Source organism: Podarcis pityusensis, assembly GCF_964106645.2.
Source record: "Podarcis pityusensis genome assembly, chromosome: 9".
In the NCBI taxonomy this organism is placed as follows: Eukaryota; Metazoa; Chordata; class Lepidosauria; order Squamata; family Lacertidae; genus Podarcis; species Podarcis pityusensis.
The window spans coordinates 72,938,400-72,964,733 of NC_138034.1; the positions used below are offsets into that span (position 1 = coordinate 72,938,400).

General features: G+C 44.1%; 1 protein-coding gene across 1 annotated transcript in view; it reads left to right on the forward strand.

Annotated features, from left to right (window-relative positions):
- The window catches only part of ATRN (attractin), a 158,927-nt gene that overhangs the window by 20,415 nt on the left and 112,178 nt on the right, over positions 1-26,334 (forward strand). The window contains 1 exon segment of the mRNA XM_081020655.1: positions 25,466-25,549. Coding sequence (XP_080876781.1) covers positions 25,466-25,549 — 84 coding nt within the window.

The following is a 26,334-nucleotide window of genomic DNA, read 5'->3' on the forward strand; positions in this document are numbered from 1 at the left end:
CTCCTCATAATGTTCCTTATACTTGCAGGCGGTAATATCTGACCTCCCAAGCAAATTTCACTGTGTTATAAACCGTCTGCTGGATGGCAATGTAGAAAATACTTGAGAGCGCCTGTGTCTTGTAATTGGCTTATCATTGTTTTCACAGAAGAACATAAAAATTGCTTTCCTGGATTAGACCAGCCTCCAGCAGCGACCAGCTTAAATGCGCTGGGGAAGCTACTAAGCAGGGCAGGGAGGTTATAGTCATTCCCGGTTTGCTGCCAGCATCTGTGAATGCATTCTCACGAAGGTTTCATGCTGCTTTCATGGCTGAGTCACCCCCCTGCCCTGTGCTGGAGGACTTAACCTTCAGATAACATTGATGCCTTGTACCTTACAGAGTCGTCTTTTTGCTTATGTCTCACTCCTCTTTCAACTGGCGCAATTAATTGGCTAAGGCTTTAACTGTAATGTGCTTCTGATTAATTGGTGGCACTGAGGGCGCACACATAACTGGGTCTCCTGAAGGCTTGCTTCTTATCCAGACTGCAAATATGTGCTACGGTAACTTCCTCTCCTGTGTGCCAAAAAGCCTTTTTGTCCTATTTGCATACAGGGCTAGAAGGTAGCTTGCTTTTTGCTATGGAAGGCTATGATCTTATCAAACGCTGCCATGGTGATGGACGGAATAAGGCATCACATACCATACCTCCTGGTTTGGGGGTATTGCATTCAGTAACATGGTGCAGAAAATCTGCTGGAAAATGGAACTGTTTCTAAGCATTCATTGCTTTATAAAACATACTGGTAGCAATGAATGCATGCCAATATACAATATTAGCCAAGCTGGAAAGTTACGCAATGTTTTTCAGCTGATTTCTATGCCCCCTGGCCACTTTGGAAGTATGTGAGAGAGTACATACATGTCTTATTGATTTGTAAGCAGGAGATCTGGACCAAAATAAAGCCACAAATACATAGATAAAGGTAAAGGGAAATGACCTCTGGACAGTTAAGTCCAGTCAAAGGCGACTATGGGTTCAGTGCTCATCTCGTTTCAGGTTGAGGGAGCAAATACATATACCGTATTTTTTGCTCTATAAGACTCACTTTTTCCCTCCTAAAAAGTAAGGGGAAATGTGTGTGCGTCTTATGGAGCGAATGCAGGCTGCGCAGCTATCCCAGAAGCCAGAACAGCAAGAGGGATTGCTGCTTTCACTGCGCAGTGATCCCTCTTGCTGTTCTGGCTTCTGAGATTCAGAATATTTTTTTTCTTGTTTTACTCCTCCAAAAACTAGGTGCGTCTTGTGGTCTGGTGCGTCTTATAGAGTGAAAAATACGGTGTGTGTGTATATATATATATATATATATATATATATATATATATATATACAGTGGTACCTCGGTTTTTGAATGTAATATGTTCTGGAAGACCATTCGACTTCCGAAACATTTGAAAGCCAAAGCATGCATTTCCGGAAGCATTTCCATCCAGAAAACTCAATACGGAAGCCGTGTGGCACGTTTGGCTTCTGAAAAGCGTTCGAAAACCGAAGCAGGAAGTTCTGGGTTTCCGGCCTTTGGAAGCCGAAACGTTCGACTTCCCAGACGTTTGTAAATCGGGTACCACTGTACTTGGGCATGGTAGCTGGGATTGTGGGAATTGTAATTCGAAACATCTGGCAGGCACCAGGTTGGGGAAGGCTGGAATAGAGAGGATGAATGAGTCACTCTGTTTGCCTCTTTAGGCATCAAACTTTGCACACTTCCTTTATTTTTATGAAGCCATGATGACAAGCTTGCTTAAGAAAAAAAATCCCTTAAACTAGCATCCATATGTAAAACATGATTTTGGCTCTGTCACTCTCAGTAGGAAATATTATATACTCCCAAATGGGATGAACAAAGAAGTCAGTTTAATATGACCTTTCATTTTAATAGCGAGTTAATAATTTTCATTTTTGTTGTGTTTATTTGTGTCTGTCCTTCCCTCCCTCCCTCAAAAAGTGATGCTTGATGAAGTTTTGCAGCATGTAATTTAGTTGGTTTAGTTCAATAATGCTCTTGTTACCTTCAGTTTGGGAACACATTTTGGCTATGTGAAGCATATGATTAATCATGCCTTTATGGGTTGCTCATTAGGATTCTTTCCACCGCCTCCTCTTCTTGGCTGTTAATTCCATGTTTTGAGATTGAAACACTTTGCAACAGCTTTAGTTCTGCTTCTATTAAGACGGGGTTTGCATGATCAGCTTTCAGTGCTGTAGAACTGTGTTTGTATTCCTGGGGTGCAAGTAGTTGCTCCTGTATCCAGAGACGCCGTGTTGCGAATGCTGACAGCAAGTTCTTCAGAGTTGGAGGAAGAGGCTAGATTGTGGGATCTGATGACCCTGCGGAGCTTTCATTGCTGATTAGACTGCATTGTCAATGGCCCACAGAGCTAAGTTGGACTTAATGTGTTATATGTCTCTTTGGTTCATTGGTGCTCTTTTGAGAGCCAGTCTAGCATAGTGGCTAAGACTGAGCTCTGAACAGAAAGTGCCCACTAACTATGCCAAGTCACTATTCTCTTGGTTTTAGCCTTTGGTTTCAATATGGGGATCATAATAATATATTTGACAGGTTGTTGTACTAATGATCAACTCTGCAAGCCTCCAAATCTATTATCTTTTTAATGAAGCTGAAAGAGAATGAACCCAATCAGGTTTTTTTTGGTGAAGTGAAGGTTATTCCACCTGTGCTTTACAAATATTTATGAAGGGTAGCTTGATTTATTTTTTTAATGCTAAACTAAATAACTTCTGAATTTTCAGAACTTTAGAGATACTTGGATAGATTTATGATAGGGAATCCAGTTTATCTTGTTTAAGTATGCTTTGAACAAATTTTCTAAATTGGCCTATTAGTGCAAATGTTAGGGCACTTTGAGTGGTGATTAATTTTTGGGTAGCTGCTTTTGCAATGGACAAAACCGAGACAACAAAACCAGGAATGTGTGACAGAAACCACCTCCATTTACAGTTGTTAGTTCACGTATTTAACTCCCAAGAAAATATAAGCACCACCATTTTGCTAAGGTTGATACCCTCTAAATCATTTTGTATGAGTAAGGGAACGTCCCCTCCCCTTTGTGCCTCCCTTCAACCCTTATAAATCTACTCTGGAGGATTTGGGGAACCCCATTAGCAGATTTGTGAGGTATACTGAGAAAGGAGAGGAAAGGGAAGTTTTGTTGAAGTTGCACATTGCAAACTTACAGTGATTAAGTTGGATACAGCTCTTAGTGGTAGTTTCGGTTCTGATAAGTCCACCAGTCTGACCTTTATTTGCCTTGCATTTATGGGTGCACCTTTTCCTTCTTAGTGTATCAAAGTTTGGTTGCACATTGCAGTGCACCTTTTCCTTCTTAGTGTATCAAAGTTTGGTTTGCACACGTTGTTCTGTGGTGACTGGATGTTTGTACTTCCAAGTAGGGAAGGCTGGGTTTGATGGCACTTTTGTCTTCCTCTTGCTCTTACAGTTCTCAGAGTTAACACTGCACCGCTCCAATCCCAAATGGCAGAGGGATGTTTAACAAAAATGCCAACCATGCCAATGAGTTCCTGCTCAGGCTTTAGGTTTTTAAGAAATTCATAATTAAAGGTGTGATCCACCACAGAAAGATAAAGATAGAATGCTAACCATGTCAACAAGCAGTTGTTCATGAGGTCATTTGCTCCTGAAAGCCATGCTGCAGATTATTTTTGAATTAAATGGAAGGTTTTAGTCAGTGGTTTGTAACGTGAAAAGGATCTAATGATCTTAGTAAACCACAAGCTTAACATGAGTCAACAGTGTGATACAGCAACATCACCTATTCTAGACTGCATCATCAGACGTCTATTGTCCAGATCTAGGGAGGTAATAATCCTACTCTATTCTGCCTTGGTCAGAGCACACCTGGAATACTGTGTCCAGTTCTGGGCACCGCAGTTTAAGAAGGATATCAACAAGCTGCAAAATATGCAGAAGAGGGCGTCCGGAAACCAAGTCTTATGAAGAACGGTTGAGGGAGTTAGGTACTGTATTTTTCGCTCTATAAGACGCACCAGACCACAAGATGCACCTAGTTTTGGGAGGAGGAAAAAAATATTCTGAATCTCAGAAGCCAGAACAGCAAGAGGGATCACTGTGCAGTGAAAGCAGCAATCCCTCTTGCTGTTCTAGTTTCTGGGATAGCTGTGCAGCCTTCATTTGCTCCATAAGACGCACACACATTTCCTCTTACTTTTTAGGAGGGAAAAAGTGAGTCTTATAGAGCAAAAGATACGGTACGTTTTGCCTAGAGAAGAGGAGACTGAGAGGAGATACGATAGCCATCTTCTAATATCTGAAGGGTTGTCACATGGAAGATGGAGCAAGCTTGTTTTCTCCTGCTCCGGAGGGTAGGACCCAAATCAATGGCTTCAAGTTACAAGAAAGGAGATTCCGACTAAACATCAGGAAGAACTTTCTGACAGTAAGAACTGTTCCACAGTGGGATAGGCTCCCTGTGGGGGTTGTGGACTCTTCCTCCTTGGAGGTTTTTCAGCAGAGGTTGGATGGCCCTCTGTCATGGATGTTTATTTGAGATTCCTGCATTACAGGGGGTTGGACTAGATGACCCTCGGGGTCCCTTGAAACTGTTATTCTATAATTTATGAATAACTAAATTTGGAATTGAGCATGTTGTACATGACCTTCTTCTCTCTTAGATCTGACTTTTGCTCCATTAAAACGTTTCTGTGCTCGTTCAGTATGCACAGACCTCCCCTCATTTCAGGGGCGGGAAATTGTTTTTTGAAAATGACCTTTAAACAAGTTTTGTGGGTTTTAAATATTTATTTGTTTAAATTATTTATATTCCATGCTTCCACCCCCATAAGGCACCCAACAACATTAAGCAGCTGTAGCAATCAAGTATAAAATGAGGCTTACACAAAACAGTAGACTTAACCAAGGTAAAACAACAGCTTTATATAGCAGTCTGGCGAGAATGCAAGACACAGCAGCCTAACAGTCTCCCTCTCAAAGGCTGTCCTAAATAGAGTGGTTTTAACCTGGAAGGGATGAAGCTGGACAAGACCTTGCTGTGGACAAAGGTCTGAGACCTGAGGACACAGAAAATATCACTTTTCCTTCTGTCCTTCTGCCTGATCTCCAGACAGGGGCAGCACATAGAGCTCCAGGCATGTGAGGATTTTTATTCTGGAAAAGTTCGTTCTTTAGATACCCTGTCTTAAGTCACTTGATGGGCGGATCCTGGTGGTTTAAGACATCAAATCTGAAAAAAGAAAGAAATTGTATACTGTGTACAGTCATACCTCATGTTACGTTTGCTTCGTGTTACATTTTTTCAGGTTGCGTCCCACGGCGACCCGGAAGTACTGGAAAGGGTTACTTCCAGGTTTTGCCACTCACGCATGTGCAGAAGCGCTAAATCGTGCTGCGCACCTGCGCAGATACGGCACTTCAGGTTGCGGGCTTTTCATGTTGTGAACGGGCCTCCGGAACGGATCCCATTCGCAACCAGAGGTACCACTGTATTTTGGAAACCCTTCAGTGTTTTTACTGGGGATACTTTTATTTACATTACAGTGGTACCTCATTTTACAAACTTAATCTGTTCTGGAAGTCCGTTCTTAAATCGAGGTACGCTTTCCCTAATGAGGCCTCCCGCCGCTGGTGCCCTTCCACCGTTCGGATTCCTTTCTTAGACCGAGGTAAAGTTCGCAAACCGGGACACTGCTTCTGGCTTTGCTGCATTCATAAACCGAATCATTCGTAAACAGGACTGTTGTTAAACTGTATGCTGATTGGAAATATTTGTGTAACTCACAGTGTTGATTGTCGCTCTGCCCTGAAAATGGATCTCACTCATTAGGGAGGTTATGCTGGTCCCATCTTTGCCTAGATTTAGGTCGGCTGGAAAAAACAAACCTGTTTTCTTCTGCTGGGTTTTTGATGGCTTTTAAATTCCACTCTGGTGGTGGTTGTTATTTGTCACCTTCCACATTTATATCTCAGTGTGATGCACAAAAGCTATAAAATGCAGTATAAAAGCATGTTAAAACAGCAGAAAGATAACAGGATTTGTTTTGTTTTAATCCTTCCCCCTAGTATTTTTTATATTACATATCACTTTGGGGGCAGAATGCTAAGAATAAAATATTCACCAACCTGGGGGTGAAACCTCTGGAATGTTGCAAAGCTAATTCAGTTTAAGTAAGTAAACTGCTTTGAGATTGAAGTGACTGGGGAAATCTTTGTAGGGGAAAGTCACCGTTATGGTGGAATATTGTGCATGTCTTGGAGTTCCCATGTTTGCAAGAAGATGCCCTCTTGGGACAACTATATCAATTTTATAACTTCTCTAGTAGGACAAGAAAATTAGTTGAAAACTCCCAAGTGCCAGCACTACAGTTTTAGGTAGTCAGGTGCTGGGATTTTTTCTGCCATTTATGGCTGTTAATTTCTCTCTCCAAAGCACTCATCACAGCTGAACATGCCTCTTGCCTCCCACCAGTAATGTAGGCTGTCTGCTATTCCTTCTCTACTAAAGAATAGGTGTCAAGGCTGAACATAAAGAAGCTGTATCTAAGGCTTTTGTTTTGGATGGTGTTTTTTCAGGGCACCTGCTGAAGCTCCCATAAAGAAGGAAACTCCCAAGGCCCTTAAACCCAAGTACTGGGTAACCCTACTCTGTCAGGGACAGGCAGAGGCTGAGGGTTGGGGGGAATGTGTGAGCAGAGGAGGCAGTTGGGGAAGATGATGATCCAAGAGAAAGGGCCAGTGCTTTGTGGGGTTCTGTGCCCCCCCATGAAGCAGCTGCTGGTGGGTGGAGGCAGAGAGGAGTCAAGAGGAAGAGATTGGGCAGCCAGAGACCAGGGGAAAGTGCTGGAGGGAGTCTTGGAAGCTGAAAAGCCAGAGGTGGGTCCAGGGAGAGTCATGCCTTTGGAATTCCCTTCTCTCCCTCCCCTCCATTGTCTTCCCCCCTGTCTGCATGCTCAAGGAGGGGCTTTGAAGCTAGGAGAGCAGCTGGCGCTGCCATTGAGGAAGCGGTGATGGGTTCTTTTATGCACCACACCAGGCCAAGGCGGTTTAAGAGAGCAGGAAGTGTGTAGCAGCGCTGTTGTCCCAACTGTCTGAGAAAGCACAGGTCTGCAGATTGCCTAGACAACTAGTTAGTGAGAAGTGGTGCACTTTAGGAGCTGATGTAACGGAGTGCTTTGCTAATAAAGACTGAAAATGCAAGTCACTTGGTTTCCTTGGTGTGGCCGCAACCCACAGTGTTGCATGTACATTCAGTGGTGGCTTCTAGATTTCTGATTTCCCCTGCCTTGGGGAATGAGGGGTGTATGCGTGACACCTTGCTGGAATACAGCTTTCAAAAACGAAGGAGCTTGATATTTGGGAGGAGAGAATGGTCTCTTAAACAGCATCACCATCCCAGTGAAGAGAACGAAGAAGCTTGCTCATGGAGGAGCAGGCTTGTTTCTCACAGGTATCTAGTTGACCACTGTGAGAACACGATGATGGACAAATGGGCCATTGGCCTGATCCAGCAAGCTCTTCTTATGCTCTCAAATGTATAGCGGAGTTTGCATAGAGTTTGGAGTTAAGAACCATGGGGTGACACCTGCACTGGTGGAGGAAGAGGAGTGTGGGAGGAGCGAACCGCCCCTGGCAGCACAATCCCGGTGGTGCGCCATGCCCCCAGGATGCGCACCAGCCCCGCCCCGCCTGCTCTTCGCCCCCCCCGGTGCCAGAGCATGAAGCTCCATCACTGGACACCTGCAAAATGGGAACCTCCCATCTTGCGTTGTTTTCAGGATGGAGGTGAGACACTAGAGATAATCAGTATGAAAATACCTGCCCGCAGATATGTCTAATACTTGCGAGAGAGAGAGAGAGGGAGTGCAAAAGGTTTGGGCCAATGCATTTTATCTTTTAAAGTATCTTTGCTGATTAAGAACACCAAGTAGTGATCTCTTCCACAGCACTTAGAAAAAGGCAAAAAAGCAAAACCATCTGCTGAAATAGTCCAAATTCTGGGTCAATAAAATGTATTGCCCTTTTTAAAAATTATGGACGTTTAACTTAAGTAACTTTCTACTGATAATGGAAAGGAGGTAGCAGGACATCGCCTAGCTGCTGGAAATAGTGTAACTGTCCTGTGCTCTGCAGTTGCCTTATTTCCGGTAAAAATCTACCACCTTAGCAGCTTTAGAGTTGTAAGTGAGCTGGATTTGTGGAAGTAGGAGAGTTGAAGTGCAAGGAACGCCTGTTCCCCGGATAGAGGAGAATGGCTTACCAGTTGTTTTCACAGGGACCTAAATAATCCAGGCCTCTGGCTAACCAGAGTTATGACCAGGTAACTAGTATGTCCCTTATGGGTAAAGGTGGCTATGTTTTCCAGGAAATTCAAACTTAATTACTGTATTTTTTGCTCTATAAGACTCACTTTTTCTCTCCTAAAAAGTAAGGGGAAATGTGTGTGCGTCTTATGGAGCGAATGCAGGCTGTGCAGCTATCCCAGAAGCCAGAACAGCAAGAGGGATTGCTGCTTTCACTGCGCAGCGATCCCTCTTGCTGTTATGGCTTCTGAGATTCAGAATATTTTTTTTCTTGTTTTCCTCCTCCAAAAACTAGGTGCGTCTTGTGGTCTGGTGCGTCTTATAGAGCGAAAAATACGGTAACTGGCTAGTGGATAGTGTGGGCTGAAATGAGATTGCTGAATCTGATCTCCTGGGGAAGGTACTTGCTGGAGGGCACCCATTATTTGTGATACTGAATTAATTAATGTTAAATAAGGGTGTTTATTTACAGTAGATATGGTAGGAGTTCTGGAGACTAATTAGGCACGCACTAAATGTTGTAATCTATGTGGTGGTCCAGTTATTTCTCACCTCAGGGAAATTACTGTGTTTAGTAACTATTGTGGGAAGTTTATTCTGGTACAAACCACTGGGGCATCTCCCAAATGAAATTACGCTCCTCATGGAGCAGAGGTTCCTCCTTCAGATCAGAAGCCAGAAAAGGTAGACATATTCTCTGGGCATGTCCAGGTTTCTAGCTGAACCAAGGTTCTCTGCAATAGGACAGGAATGCAAAGCTAACAAGAGATGAATGCCAGCAAAATCAACATATATGCCTGGTTTGCTAGAAATGAATACTGAAGGTGTGTCAGAAGTTTCAGTGATGTGGTGGGTTTTGGAGAGAGTGGGGCGGGGGGGGAGAGAAGGGTGACACCGCTCTTCTTTTGGAGCGGTGGGGGGGGGAAATATATGTGTCTAATCAAAAGTTCAGAGCCATATTAAGTTGGATAACGCAATGGAGAATTGATGGGTTTGAGTATGACCATCTTGTGGATGAGGTTGGGGAAGCCTTCACAGGAACGATGGCTGGATCATACTGATGCTGCTCTGCTCACCTCATTCTCCCCAAGCATAGCTTGGAATTCATGTTGTTGTTGTGCAAAGGATTGAGGATTCAGCCTGCTGGACCAATTGAGAAACACCCTTGAGTGGCAGAGGGGGTATTATTTTAAAAAGTCACCAACCCACCAATGAGAGCTGCTGGAGTTAGAAGAACTATTTCAGGTTCCTGCTTTGCAAACTGCAGCAAACTGGGCAGATTTTTAAAAAATTAGTAATTCATACATTATTGTTCCATGTTTTGAGATAGAGGGCATGCTGTTAGTTTTTGCATATCTTCTGTTTCAGCTCATGACCTGCAATTTATAATGTTTTGGTGGCTGTCTTCCCTTAGAGGAACAAGTCTGTGGACTTCCTGGTGGCATCTGTTGTCTATTACGAAGAGCAGGAAGCTGGACTTGATCCTTCAATCTGGTTCAGCAAGGTTTATATTTCCCTCTTACAAAACGGTTGTTTGATAACCTCCACTGATTTCTGTTGTGAATTGTGTAGAAATAGTTCTAAGGAATTGTGTGTCCTTGCTGGAAGCAGAGGCGGGAGATAAGTGAGGATTGGATATGCTTTGCTCGGCCTTGTGACGATATTGGTCACAGGTGGGCTTGACTCCTGCCAGGACTGTATCCAGGGGTTACATGTCTAAGTAATAGTCTGCTGTGGAAATAATGATTCTGGTGTGCTGGTAAATACTAGTGACGGGAAGCATTTGTAGAGTCAGCACATCATTTGACTTACTGGTGCTTGCAAGAGATGTTAACTCCTATAAACTGCAGACTTCTAAGCTATGGTGTGGTAAGACAGTAAAATAAATGTTCTGGCTTTATGACTAGGAAGGTGAAAGAGAGTTACGCCAGGTCTGAGCAGTATTTGCTGCTGTGTGGAGATATTTGGTCTTTTACTCTGAGCTTGTGTAAGAAGGTTTTGTAAAAATGATCACGTAAGCAATTTCTTTCCAAAGCAATAATGACTATCTCTCTCTCTTTTATCTGATTTCTGCTCTGGTTTGTTGCTCTGATCGGTAAAGCTGATGCCTGCACCCAGTCTGTTGATGTGATAATGGCCAGGCATTTCCTTTTTAAATACTCTTTCCACTAAAAAATGGATGTTCGTGAAGTCTCTTCCCTACATTCTGGGGAAAACAGAAATGCAACATTTTCGGATACCTGCCCTGTCCTACCACCAAATTTGTAGTATGCACTGAGTCTTAGTCCCTCGCTTCCCTTTTCTCAGCTCTTTTAATGGAAATGAGAGCTTTTCGTCTGCTTGACACTGGAGAAATATGGTATGGAGGATAGCATACAGGCAGTGGATGGAGAAGGCCACCCCCTTGCCCCAGGAAGACAATAGGACTCAGGGACTCCCAGTGACAAGACAGACAAAAGGAAGTTCTTCTTTAAGAGGCAGTGATGACATCCACTTGGATGGCTTTTAATGAGGATTAGATAAATTAATGGATGATAACGCTGTCAGTGACAATTAATGCATAGGTATCTGGTTAGCTGTGGGACGCAGGTGGCGCTGTGGGTTAAACCACAGAGCCTAGGACTTGCCGATCAGAAGGTCGGTGGTTCGAATCCCCGCGACGGGGTGAGCTCTCGTTGCTCGGTCCCTGCTCCTGCCAACCTAGCAGTTCGAAAGCACGTCAAAAGTGCAGGTAGATAAATAGGTACCACTCCGGCGGGAAGGTAAACAGTGTTTGCGTGCGCTGCACTGGTTTCGCCAGAAGTGGCTTAGTCATGCTGGCCACATGACCCGGAAGCTGTACGCCGGCTCCCTCGGCCAGTAAAGCGAGATGAGCGCCACAACCCCAGAGTCGGTCATGACTGGACCTAATGGTCAGGGGTCCCTTTACCTTTTTATCTGCTTAGCTACTGTGAGAACAGGATGTTGGAGATCCAACAGACTCTTCTTATATTCTTAGGAGATGCAGTGGTACCTCCGGTTACAAACTTACCGGTAATTCATTCCGGAGGTCCGTTCTTAAGCCGAAACACTTCTTGACATGACTTCCACTTTCTTTAATGGGGCCTCCTGCTACTGCTGTGCTGCTGGCGCGCAACTTCCACTCGCATCCCAGGGCAAAGTTCGCAACTAGGGGCATTTACTTTCGGGTTAGCGGAGCTCGTTAACCAAAGCTTTAGTAAGGAGGATGGTACGTAACCCGAGGTTCCACTGTAATGATAGTTTTCAGAACACATAATAATTGCCTTCGTTTCACTATAATCTTGATGGTTTCTTCTTGTGTTTGCCTGCTCCTCATAATCTAGCAAAACCAAAGGGATGCTTTGGCCCTTACGGTTTAGCAGCTTCTAGCTCCATTTTGTAGCAAAATTTTAAAACGTGAATTCAGTTTCTAATTAATGCCTGAATAAACTGTACTTTTAGTACATATACCAGACACGATGATTTTATGGCAAACCAAGTTATACATAATACCTGTTATTTTCCTAAGCGACTCATGAACTGTAAATGGTGCTTAAAGAAAGGTATTGCACAATTTTCATTTTAACCCACAAATTTCCATTCCCCCTGGGGGAAAAAAAGGAGAGGGAACAAAATGACTTCAAATTATTTTGGCAATTTTACATCTCTGATTCAGGCAGGGCTTTTTCAGGCCTTAACGTAGTATACTTCTTTTACTGTGCAGTAGTGTTGTTTGGCTATAATTGTTCTCTGAGGAAACGCCTCTGCTTTGGATGGGGATGTTGTTGTTTTACAGAGATTGGCCCATGCAGTCTGCTTTCCTTCGCATTTCTTGCTTAGATCCCCAGCCACATGGCAGGCACTTTTCCTTGGTGTGCACCTGGCACAGGCAATCAGCCCTGCTTGTCGCCATTGCATCGCTTATGTATAGCTCCCAGCTGTGTTGGTGCAAATCATAGAATAGCTGCCTCTGCGTTGAAGGGAACTGTGTTGGAAAGGCGTTTGAGATGCTAGAGTAGAAAGTGCCACTATCTGCTTTTTTGAAGAAATTACGTTGAGCTTAGCTGTTTACATGCTTTCCCACTGGGCAAAGCACCATTACACAGGTTGTAGATTAGTAAAGACAACTTTTCCAGGGAGGACTGAAGGACGTCCAGTTAATAGGATCCTTCTGCTGGACTGGAAAAGTCTTTTGCCTCCACTTCCAGGGGAGCAGCCATCCTGACCTCTAGATCATGGGTAGGCAAACTAAGGCCCAGGGGCCGGATCCGACCCAATCGCCTTCTAAATTAGGCCCGTGGACGGTCCGGGAATCAGTGTGTTTTCACATGAGTAGAATGTGTGCTTTTGTCTAAAATGCATCTCTGGGTTATTTGTGGGGCATAGGAATTTGTTTGTTTTCTCTCTCCAAAATATAGTCCAGCCCCCCACAAGGTCTGAGGGACAGTGGACCGGCCCCCTGCTGAAAAAGTTTGCTGACCCCTGCTCTAGATCTTCCCTGCCTTTGGTTGGGCCGGTTGGGTCCTCTGTTCTAGACAGAACCATCTTGCCTTTTGTTTACTTTGCAAAATGGTTTTTTTGTTTTTACCCTATTCTTCCTTGTTTTAAATCGTCTTCCGTGTGTGTGTGTCTAGTTTGTCTGTCTTGCTGATCTGGAATCATAGAATTGTAGAGTTGGAAGGGGCCTTGCCATGCAGGAACCTTTTGTCCACTGTGGGGCTTGAACCCTGCAACCTTGAGGTTTAGAATCGCTTGCTCTGCTATGTGTCCATGGAGGCGTGAATGTGGAGCTGCCTCTTTGACCATACCCACTGCTGGATTCTGGGGTGGTTGGCCAAGTATGTAAAAAAGGTTAGCCACCCCTGATATATGTGGTAATGGCTGGGCTGGGAGGCAGGCAGGGAAGGGTGCATTAGAATTATTGTTTTAAAGAATTAAAGAAATGCATGGACATTGGTCTATCAACCGCTGTTGGCCCTCATAGTCAAGTGGAGCCTCCATATACAGCGGTAGTACAGTGGTACCTCGGGTTACATACGCTTCAGGTTACAGACTCTGCTAACCCAGAAATAGTACCTCGGGTTAAGAACTTTGCTTCAGGATGAGAACAGAAATCGTGCTCCGGCGGTGTGGCGGCAGCAGGAGGCCCCGTTGGCTAAAGTGGTGCTTCAGGTTAAGAACAGTTTCAGGTTAAGAACGGACCTCCGGAACGAATTAAGTACTTAACCCGAGGTACCGCTGTATATCTCTGAATATTAATTGTGGGGGCAAGCAGGACAAAGTTATGCTTGACTTGAAAGTTTAGAAGCATCTGTCTGTCTGCTGTTGGTCACAGAATGCTGGAGTAATCCTAATTCTGAAGGGGTCCTCCTTTGAAGCGCTGGGTGTCCTTAATTGTATTTGTTTGTTTGCCTTGGTAGTTCTTGAAATGATAGGTTGTATATAAACTTTTGTACTCTAATTAAAAAAATAAGCAGCAAGCTATTGGCAGTGCGAATTGCTTGTGTTCCCAAGTGACTTGGGTTCAGTGTAGGTTAATGCAAGGCTGTTTGTGGCACGCCATCAACTCTTCTTTCCTTCGCTAGATTCCACACCTTTGGGGGGTTTCTGCTGTCTGGGACCATGTAGCCATAACTACTAGTGGAACAAATGTTTCTGAACTGAATGACTTTTAAAGTATTGCAACTCAAGACAGCTTCAGAATGCACACTAAGGAATTTTACATCCTGTTTGCTGAGGTCATTTTGAAGGCATGGTGCTGTGAATATTTGTAACCCTCCCAATTATTTGGTGATCTTGTGATTTAAGCACTCTGTAGCTCTTCTTTTACATCCGTGTTGTTTTCGACATTATCAGTCAACAATTCTAACCACAGATAAGTCACTTGATAAGTCTTGTGCCTCATACCAAATTGTGAAGCCTTTTTGTTGGGATCACCTGCCCAGTGAGTGCTTCAGACAGAGAGTATTTCAGTGATTAAAATACTTGAATTGTGTGTCTGTCATTCGCGAGTCACACGCGGCCCAAAATTCAACACCCGTCGTCGTAGCGCTGAGAGTGCTGGTCTACTGCTGGAGGGAAGAACTCAAAACACACTTCTGTAAGTGGCAATGGTGCTTAATGGGGGGGGGGGGGCTTCTGCTTGTGTGCTCTTCAGCTAGAGAAAAATGCTTTTCTTTTAGAACTGAGCTCTTGGGCAAGTTTTCAAATTGTACCGAACTCTTCAATAGCAAGAACGGAAAGACAGCCACTTCGCAGATTTATGGAAGCACTTTGGCTCGGTGGTGAAGCGAATGCTGCCATCCCAGCTACAATCCCTGACATCTCTAGGTAGGGCTGGGAACGTTCCCTGGAGAGCCACTGCCAGTCAGTGTAGACAGCATTGAACTAGATAGGCCAACAATCTCACTTGGTGTAAGGCAGCTTTATATGTTCAGCTGAGCAGAATGCAAAGTTGATGACAAGTTCAGTTTTTGGTGCCATGCTTGCGTATAGAGTGTTGTCATCTTAAATCTTGTAATTTTTGCCCAATATTACTCTGGTTGTAGCTTCTTACATTGCGACACTCCCTTACAGAGTAGGTACTGCACATGCATACTGTGAACTCAAGAGATCAACTCTGCTCTTTTTTTCATGATCTCTGGCTGAAGGAGCAAGTGTACAGTTTCTAAATTTGCTAGGCTTTGATTTTCAGCAAACTTTAACCTCTTGATTCAGTAAATACCGTATTTTTCGCCCTATAGGACGCACTTTTCCCCCTCCAAAAATGAAGGGGAAATGTGTGTGCGTCTTATGGGGCGAATGCAGGCTTTCGCTGAAGCCTGGAGAGCGAGGGGGGTCGGTGCGCACCGACCCCTCTCGCTCTCCAGGCTTCAGGAAGCTATCCGCTAGCCATGGGAGACGCAGCTCTCCCACGGCTAGCGGAGAGCTTGCCGGCACCCAGAAGCTTGGGGCGCGCTGAGCTCAGCATGCCCCAAGCTTCGAGCTTCACGCAGCTCTCCCACGGCTTGCGGATAGCAGCCTGTTCTGGGGTCAGGGGAAGCTCGGGCTTCCCCCGCCCCAGCCCCGCACCTGGGGGGGAAATAATTTTTTTTTTACTTTATTTCCCCCCCGAAAAACTAGGTGCGTCCTATGGGCCGGTGTGTCCTATGGGGCGAAAAATACCGTAATCAGAATGTGCAAACCTATGTAGGGTTGTTTTTCTGAGAGAATGGATTATAAATGCGGGTCAGAAACATTATATTTGGATGTTGGAGATGCTGTCTTACCCCGAAACTCAAGTTCAAATTGATTTGTGGGATAGTTGTGAGAATGAGAATTAATGTGCTGAAAAGGTACTGAGGGAGTGATAAAACTAAGGTTCTTATTCACACCCAGTCTGTTGGATATGTGCCCTAGTCTTTCTTTGGAGTGTCTGTCTTTATTGGGGAGACGATGCTGTTATGTTTTCATGGACTCTTGACTCCCTGGGTTCCTTTCCATGGCATCTAGAAGCGGGCTTCCAATTTTTCCATTTCTCCCTGTTGATTTTTCAGCACTGATGAACTGCCAGATACTTGTTTGGTTAGTTGTAGATACACTTGGCAAAGACCGGATGCAAACAGAACCCCATTAGAACAAGGACAAGGGCTTTTTATGTCAAGTTGCACGGAATGCTTTTATTGACATCCTCTTCAACATGCATAAACTTTGGAATGACTTGAAACGCATTTAACGTTAAAGATGTTCATAATCACCATATGCATCTATGCTTGCCCTAAAATAATACCTAGTTTTTTTACTTCTCTCCTTTGTTCTGGAGGCCAGCAGTGCTTTTAGGAGATTCTGGGTTGACAATCATTTTCTAGAGAAAGCATTGAGTTTTGTGTATATTGGAGACTTATTTGCAGCCTCCCTGCAATTATTACCTTTTTGTGCGACGGATTGAGTGGGGCTGTTGTCCAAGGAGGTTCTGGAAACCCCCTGGAGCTTGGCATACTGTCCAGTTGATGTGGATCCACAATCTTATCATCCACTTTTGCTATTAGAGACATAGTTGAGTGAATTCATAATTGGTAACTCTTCATGAATCTAGGCTAAAGTATTACCACTTTTGTGAAGCTCAAATTTGTTATGTGCACACTATGATCCAGATCCCACTGCACTTTAGAACTTATGTGATAGATGTTCTTCCTTTGTTTCCCAATATTTTTTAAAGCATAATGATAGGGAAAATCTTAGCCCTGGTGTGCGTCTGGTTTTAAAAAACTAAAAATTTGTGGCAGCTCAAGGGTTTCCCTCTACACACACGCCTTGCAGGGTTACAGATTTTTTGCTTATGATGGAAACAAAAAATCCAAAACCGTATTGACATATGGCTACTGACATACCGACACGGTATAGATTCTGTTTGGTGACAGACAGTTTTCAAAATGTGTCTTGGTTGTCCCTTTCTGCTGATTTTTGTCCCAGGGTGCAGTGGTTGCGAAAAGGGAAGATTCCAGGCTAGGGACCACTAGGAAAGGAGTTGATAAAAATGCAACCACCGTACAAATCTATGGCGGGACTATATTTGAAATACTGGGTACAGTTCTGGTTGCTTCTTCTCAAGAAAGATACTATAGAGTTGGGAAGGCTTCAGAAAAGGGTGACAAAAATGATCAAGGGGATGGTGTGTGACTCCCATATGAGGACACGTTGCAGCGTTTGGAGTTTTTTGTTTGTTTGGCTATTTCGGAGGCAAAGAAGTCCCTCTACTTGAATGGCTTCAAAAGAAGATTGAAAAGATTAATGAAGAAAAGACTTTCAGTGACTACTAACCACAATGGCTACGTTCCACATCCCCTGTCAGAGGCAGTATGCCTGAGTTCCAGGGAATCACAGGTGGGCAAGTGCTGTTGCCCTCAGGTCTTGCTGGTGGGCTTCCATTGGGGCATCTGGTTGACCACTGTGAGACAGGATCCTGGACTAGATGGGCCTTTGCTCTGATCCAAGAGGCTCTTCTTACATTTTGATGTTGCATGAAGGAGTTGACCCTTCGTGACTGAGGACACATCATTTACTGAGAGATTGATAGGTGAGCAGAGTAAAAACGCAGCCTCCCTGTCACTTGTCTTTTCATGTGTATTGATGGGAAGACTTGTACATGGTGACTTTCTTTAGTTGGTGGAATCCTGCTGTTTGCAGTAACTTTTGTGGTCCAAAGACTTGTGGTCATGAAGCATTGCCCAGGACCCAGAGAAGCCTGGGTGTGGAACAACGCTGGATCAGACCTAAGACTATTTAGAGCAGCATTCCGTTCTTGCAGTGCTCTCCAGGCGCCCAAGGGAAGCCCCAAAGCATGACACGAGTGTAGGAGCACTCTTCCCAGTTGGACTCCTCAGCATTGGGTGTTCAGAGGCATGATGCCCACTGGAGGGTATTACACATCCATCGTGGGGAGTAGCCATTGACAGCTGTATTCGCTATGAATTTGTCTAATCACCGAGACACCCAGGTTGGTAATCTTTTGTTAGCAAATCTCATTGTTCAACTGCACTGTGCAAAGAAATACTTCCTTTTGTCTGTTCCAAATCTCCCAACATACGCTGCATGCATTCAAAGCTCTTTTTTGGGGGGGGGGTTACCATTTCCTCCCCCTTGCCGTGGTAGCTCCTTTCCCTCATGGGGTGTTCCTCTGGCAGGTGTCCTGACCTTTAGAGGTGGGCATGGGTGGACTATTGGGTTTCTATGAAAAGCTGGAGAGCTTAAAGTCTCCTGCATGTGGCAAACAGCGTGTAGAGCAGTTTGGATCCCAGCCAATGTTTGAGAAGCGCACAGGTGCAGAAAATGTAGGTTAGATACCAGCTTGTGTATTTCAAGATCCTTCATTTTTGGCATATTGTATGTTTCTAATTTTGGGATATGACTGTTGTGTCAGTAGGCAATCTATACTTTCTTCTTATAACTGCGTGGTGATTGCAACAAACTCTTTAAATGGAACAGAGATTACATAAATGGAAAGGCATGATTGCTAACAGAATCTGCTAGGCTCCAGATGTATTGCTCATTACCCTTCCCTCTGCTCTTTGTCTTCCACACTTGAAATTCTGATTGGCCTGGCTGCTCCTTTGGGCAAGGCCTCATCCTTTTGCACATGCTGTAAAGTGTCATTGTGCCTTCCTGGTGGGATGTGAATGTGAGTAGAGGGAGGAACCCAGCGCTGTGGTGCTTGTGCACAACTTCATAAACTGGGAATGAATGCTGCCCCGAATTCTCCAGTGCACACTGTCATCCAGCTCCCCTTCCCCAAATAGTCTTGTCTCTTCTCACTGAATGAGGAAGTGGGGAGTACGTAACAATTCCACTGGTAGTACTTTATAGCATACAGTGGTGGCACTTGAGATCTGTTGGCCATGGAAACCCCATCGTCTTGCTGCAAGTCTTGTTACAATTACTGGTAAACTCTAGATTGGAGCTGATACCGTAGCTTGGAAAAATCTGTTCAAATCTTTATCCGCCGGCATGAAATTTCTGGGCAGCTAGACAACTTGAGACCTGCCAGTCACAGAAACCCATTGCTGTGCTGCAATTTATGCTGTAGTTATATACGCTATAAAACTCAGATTGGGGTTGATACCGTGCCTTGGAAAAATCTGTTCAAATCTTTATCTGCCTGCATAAATTTTCTGGGCATCTAGGCAACCTGATGACTGGAATTTAAAGTGTTACTTACTTATTTATATATAAAAAACCACCCCCTTCATTGCAAAATGATCACAGGGCGGTATACAAAATATATAAAGCCAGTCAATAAAATTACTGTTCAATTCAGACAGTCTGTCCCATTTTATAACTAGGCTAATATAGTCAAAAGCCCTGGATAAGTAGAGCTTTTCATCTGGTGCTGAAAATTAGGTATTGTTGATTCCACCATAATCCAGAGCCAGGGTGCTGTTACTAAAAATGCCCTATTATGAATCCCTGTAGTGTTTGTGCCTGTGAAACGATGAGTTTAGGCTTCAGTTTTTGGTTAGGGTGTGAATTGGGTGATTTTTGGTGATTCAACTCCGATTTTAAAAATCTTCCTTTCTGAGGTGATTGCAGTAAGGATGTTGATGAATTGTTGACTGTTTTATAAGGTCACAATGATTAATGATGATAAACTTAATCAGGAACCTGGAGGGTACCACATTGACATATAAATTATCCTCAGTACAGAAAGCAATGGATGTGAAAAGGTTCAAACCCAATTAAGTCTGTTAAATTCTTCTGATTATAGGTGTAACTGACACAGTTTAGTCTTGACTCCTATCTTTACCCGACATCTAGTAGACAATAACTTACTTTGTTCTCATTTTAACATGCGTAGTCCTTTATCCCAAAGGCTGGCATGGAAGAAATTGCAGTAATTTTCTCCGCCAAATTAACTCCGTCAGTCAATTGATATTTTTTTTGCCAAACAAAATAAGCAGTTAAATGTCAGCTGGTCTGCTGCAGAGAAAACATAATTAAAATGGGTTTTTAACCAAACATTGTTTTAACTTGGGCTTATCTTTGTCTGTTGAAGGTTATTACAAAGCAATGAATGGATCATCTCCCTCAATTTTCATTGCATACCTGAAATCTGTTTTCACTAAAGTTCTGTATAGTCAAGTGTGCTTATATAAATGCTGAAGATGAGACAGCGATGAATGATCCCTGTCTGCTGCAAATGTGACTTTAGCATAGCTATCCTTAGTGAACTATTGCAGTGGGAAACTCAAGCATTGGCATTAGTTAATAATGTTGTCCTCTTTCAGGTATAATGGCAACCTCATGGCTTCTTGTATGCATAAGCGGTGCTCAGCCTCAGGTTCTTGCTGTCCTTCTTCCTCCCCAACACATGTGGACAGAGGCTTTTAGGTGCAAGTAAGAAAGAGCTCTTTATCCAGGCGAGCAACAGTATAGGCATGGTAGCAGACGCAGAATTCAGGGGTCACAAATAAGGAGTTCAGGAACCATTCAAGAGACATTCAGAGCTGCAGTGAAGATGTCCCAACAGGTTGCACACTGCCCACTAGGCTTTTAAGGACTAGGCATGAGACTGTAGGGGATGCGGATGGCGCTGTGGGTTAAAGCACAGAGCCTAGGGCTTGCCGATCACAAGGTCGGTGGTTCAAATCCCCGCGACGGGGTGAGCTCCTGTTGCTCGGTCCCTGCTCCTGCCAACCTAGCAGTTTGAAAGCATGTCAAAGTGCAAGTAGATAAATAGGTACAACTCAGGTGGGAAGGTAAACGGCGTTTCCATGCGCTGCTCTGGTCCGCCAGAAGCGGCTTAGTCATGCTGGCCACATGACCCGGAAGCTGTATGCCGGCTCCCTCGGCCAATAAAGCGAGATGAGTGCCGTAACCCCAGAGTCGTCTGCGACTGGATCTAATGGTCAGGGGTCCCTTTAGCTTTACCTTTTTATGAGACTGTAGTGTATTTAAGAAATATGGTTTATTTACACATATTCACACCTGAAGCCTTAGTGGAGGTGTCTCTTGCTGCTTCTCCCATAGCTTCAGCAAGCTTGGGTCCAGAGCAGAAACCAGTCATGCTCCCTGGTCTCTTGGTGCAACCGTTCTCAGCCAGCCCTGCATGCAGTTCTGGCTCCTCCTTTCTTCTCCCAAACCCTTGCAAAACGCAACCCAAGTCACATGCAGCATGGCCACACTGTTTTACCTTCAGGCTAAACTGGAATGCTAAACATTTCTCTGCCCGTTGTAACCCTGGCAACCCCTGTCTCACAGATTCTAGGGTCTTCCCTTGATGCACTGATGACTGTCCATCAGCATCCTTGCATTTCTTAATAATTTATGCCCAGGCGATGCCCCAGCCTGGAAGGACTAGCTCAGTCTACATTTTTTTCCTTACTAAATCCAACATCTGTCAGCTCACCTTAATTCTCAAGGTACTGATTAAACCCCACCACCCAGAAGTCTGCAGTGGTTCAGGGCACCCACAAACACATAACAGCAAGTAAATCATTTATAGGCTGTTATTGGAAATTCTCCTGTCCTTGACCTCTTAGAGGTATCCTGGTGTCCCTTTTTAGGTGGAGCAGTTGAGATCTGGGCAGATTCATTTTCTAACAGAACTTTTCACTTTCCCCCTTGGGTCTCGCCAGCAATGCTGGAGACATTTGTGGTGCTATTTGTACTGTGAAAGCTGCAGTAATTGCTTTCAGAGTAGGTCAGTTGTAACGATTTCTGCGTAGTGAAGTTGTTTGGGAGAAGGGCAGATTGCACAAGATCTTTTGCCGTTTTGACAAGGTTTGTTTGAGCTACCAAAGTCTGTTTGTTTGCTATCAATTACCGGCAGGGTGCCGACTCAATTGATACACGGGTGCTCTTTGCACATTTAGATTCGGAGGGTTGCGCTGCTCTCTAAAGGTCATGCTTTGGAGAAAACAAGATCCAATTAGGCACCTGCGCTGTACGCCGAATTTCTCAGGGCTGTTAAACGTTCAACCTCTTCTGTTCCGGCTAAAAGAAACAGCCATGCTACAAGGTTCAGGTGCAGGGAAATTTCAGTAGCAACCTGTAATGAATATAAAGTCACTAAAACGAACAATCCTTCTTATCATTCTGTAGCTGCTTGTGCGGGACTAGTCAGAATCTGAAATGGCCCTTTTCTGGACCTTGCATCTCAATCCCTGGTGATGGCACATTATCAAACAGATGTGTGAAATTCCTTCAACTCTGTAAGCTTGCAAAGATTTGGAAAAGCTGGGGTTGTTCCTTTGCCTTGCACAGCTGCCAACAGCAGATGAGGCAAAGCCCCTTTGAGAAGTACGGTGGTACTTTGGTTCTCAAACTTAATCCGTTCCAGAAGTCCGTTCCCAAAGCAAAGCGTTCCAAAGCCAAGGCGCGCTTTCCCATAGACAGTAATGCAAAATGGATTAATCCGTTCCAGACTTTTAAAAGCAACCCTTAAAACAGCAATTTAACATGAATTTTACTATCTAACGAGACCATTGATCCATAAAATGAAAGCAATAATCAATGTATTGTACTATAAAATAAATAAGACAGTATTGTAGATTAAAAAAATTAAAATTAAATTTTTCCTTACCTGCACTAATGTTTGGATGGGGGGCTTTTATCCATTTCCGCAGTCACACAATCAGTCAATCAATCAGTAGCTGAACTGGGTTCCACACAGTCACAAAAACAAACTAACAGAAAAAGCCTCAAAAACAAAAGCACAAAACTTAATCCATTCTGGAAGTCTGTGACTTCTGAAACGTTCGAAAACCAAGGCACAGCTTCTGATTGGTGCAGGCGCCCTGGAAACAATAGCCAACAGCTGCATTGGACGTTCGGCTTTCGAAAACTGGAACACTTACTTCTGGGTTTTCGGCGTTTGAGAACCAAGGTACCACTGTATGGTGGTTCTCATGCACCTTCACCACACATATATAGGAGTCTTGTTGGGGGTGTCTGCCTGGCTCCCAACATCCCAGAGTTATGCCTTGAACTCCACTGCTGTCACCTTGTGCTGCTCTGTCCAGTTCACAAAATGCAAAGGCAGTGAGGTCTAGTGGGCAAACACAAGTATTTGACAAGAGATGTCCAACTGCGTCCAATTACACCTGTGTGGACTCTGGGTTAGCTTCCTTTTAAGAAATGATTGCTATAATTTAGCTGTGGAATTTGTCACTTTCATTCCAATGTCAGCTGCCAATCATTTTTCTCTCTGTGCATTCATAGCAGAAGAGGTGCACCTTCATCTAGCTCTGAGCAGTGAATGGTTTTATGCATCTGTTTGCTGTCACAAGTCATACACCACATAAAACAGTAGTTTTAAGTTAGGTTACAAAAGAGATACAGAGGATAAAATCAATTAAAAATAACCACAACATCAGAAAATCTTACTTAAGATGCCTACTGAAGAAATAATAATAATAATAATAATAATAATAATAATAATAATAATAATACTATCACCGAGCTGCTGCAGTTTGCCTGATCTCAGCTGGGAGGACTTTCCACATAATTGGGCTTTCCCTGTGGGGCCACCAGTAGCAACTCTCTCAGATACTTTGGCGATTGGGCAGTCCTTAAAGAATTGGGCAGCCCTTAATGTTTCTTAGGGACGCGGGTGGCGCTGTGGGTAAAACCTCAGTGCCTAGGACTTGCCGATCGTATGGTTGGCGGTTCGAATCCCCGCGGCGGGTTGAGCTCCCGTCGTTCGGTCCCAGCTCCTGCCCACCTGGCAGTTCGAAAGCACCCCTAAGTGCAAGTAGATAAATAGGTACCACTTTACAGCGGGAAGGTAAACGGCATTTCCGTGCGCTGCGCTGGCTCGCCAGATGCAGCTTGTCACGCTGGCCACGTGACCCGGAAGTGTCTCCGGACAGCGCTGGCTCCCGGCCTCTTAAGCGAGATGGGCGCACAACCCTAGAGTCGGACATGACTGGCCCGTACGGGCAGGGGTACCTTTACCTTTACCTTTTAATGTTTCTTGCGACCAAGTTGTTATGGGCTTTTAAAATTAGCACAAGATCCTCCACTTTGAAAAGCAGCAGGGACTGTAAAAAGAACAGTGATTATTCAGCTCCTGCGGCATGAGGGACTGATGGCAGGGAAACTTTGCTTGGTTTTGAGCAATTGGAAAAGCTTATGGGTATGCTGACCTTCAAAAGAAAAAAGAGAGACTGCAGGTAGACTCTCACAGCGTCTGCCTGCAAGTCTAATTCATTGTACTTCCGATTCTGTATACCAGCGATTAATGTCCCTGGAAAAGACAGGTCTCGGTTTTCCCCATGGCAAACTGTTGGAAGCTGTCTTTGGAGTGTGCAAATGTATGCTGATGCCATATTTGCTATGGACATGCTCAGTTGGAAGTACCCTGTATAGGAAGTATGGGGCCAGGCATAGTTATCGGGCGTTATCTGAATGCAGTATACTAAGGCAAAAATGAGAGCAGTGGCCCAATGCTATGTGTCGAATTCTGCAACAAAGGGTGTGTTTCGTTTAACCTCTTTGCAGCTAGCTAATTTGGACTGGTACAGGGACACGGGTGGCGCTGTGATCTAAACCACTGTGCCTAGGGCTTGCTGATTGGAAGGTCGGCGGTTCGAATCCTCGCAGCAGGGTGAGCTCCTGTTGCTTGGTCCCAGCTCCTGCCAACCTAGCAGTTCAAAAGCATGCCAAAAAGTGCAAGTAGATTAATAGGTACTGCTCCGGCGGGAAGGTAAATGGCGTTTCCGTGCACTGCTCTGGTTTCGGTGTTCCATTGTGCCAGAAGCGTCTTAGTCATGCTGGCCACATGACCTGGAAAAACTGTCTGCGGACAAACGCCGGCTCCCTTGGCCTGTAAAGCGAGTTGAGCGCCGCAACCCCAGAGTCGTCTGCGACTGGACGTAACTGTCAGGGGTCCTTTACCTTTTTTACCTTTAATTTGGACTGAGGCTGTGATGTGGTAGTTTCCTAGAAAGCTGGTCAATCACAATAGTGCCAGTCACGCCAGACTTCTAATAGTTGTTTGCCCTTGTTAAACAGATACAATTCTTAGTAGCAGGTGACATCTAGCTAAGTAATACTCACAGCAGTCTTGTTGGAATCAGTGGATCTATTCTAGTATGACTTAATTGGATATCATTCTGGGTTGGGTGATGCAGGTTTGCACCCTTGGTTTGCTTCATGGTGATAATGATGAGGAAAAACCTGTACTCCTTGACCTCTGAATTTCTACCTCCTAGTAGAAATTCTGAATTTGTACTCCCCCAGAAAATCTCAGAATACTAACTTTGGAGAGACTTTATTGCTAGTGAATCCGGGGACAGATAGAATGGATTTTCTAAAAACTGTAACTGTATGCCGGATGCTTGAGGTCCCATTTAAATAGTTTGTCAGCAAAATCCACATTAGGATCTCTAGTATGACAGAATGAAAAACAAATATCTCTAGCAATATTTTAACATTTCCACAAAGGGTGTGAGAGATACTTTTAAAACACTTTGGCAAGAAGAGATGACAGCGCTTTGCTGAAAGGAGGGGGAAGGATAATTACAAGAGGATAAGGATAATTTATTGGCTGTATTCATATTGAAGTTTTTTAAAAAGTAAAAAAGAAGTACTGAATCATGACGGGATGCTACATTTTTAGTTTCTCTTCACAGGCTTACTGGAAGTTCGGGGTATGTAACAGATGGACCTGGAAACTATAAATACAAAACGAAATGTACATGGCTTATTGTGGGAAGGTAAGAAGCAAACACCTTTATATTCACGGGATGGAATTGGGCAGTATTCTTGCCTGTATGTAGCTACATCATGATGTTTTTAACTGCTTTCCCAGTTGGCTTATATTTTGCTGTCCAGTTGCTAAACAGGAAAGAATTGCTCTTGAACAATTATTGAAACTGGCTCTAATTTTGCATTCCAGTTGTGTTATGCTGTTGTTTTTTGGGATGAGAATTCTTACCAAATTTAAGAACAGTTCGTAGGCCACGGTCTGGTCCAGTCCGTACAAAAACGGCATCCGTCTCGCTTTACTTTGGGGAATCAGACTTCTTCCTGGCCTGTAGCAAAGACTACAGCCTGTCATTTGGAACAGAGCTGTGAGGATTAAGCCCAAGAGAATCTCTCACCACCCATTTCTTCAGGCTGTGGTTCAGCATCAGCAGAGATAGGGAAAGATCTGAGTTGTATCGGGTGACATAATTAAAAAATACCAATAATTTGGTGGTTCGGCTTTCTGATCATAGCTACTATTCTCCTTGGGTTGGCAAAAGAGAGGAAATATTGTTCTCTCTCAAGCTTAAACTTGTGGGTCGCAGCCTAGCTGCCCAGATATTGTGCCAAAGGCAAGAGGCAGCATATTTCATGACTTTTCCTCTTGTGCAAGGAAACAAAACCCGGCATTTCCCCAATGAAAGCTGGGACTTCTCTGATCCTGTCCCAAATTCACATTTATTCAGACAGACCTTCAGAGATTCTGTCAACCTTTCAGCCAAGGTCCTTGCTTTAACTACAATGATATTTGATT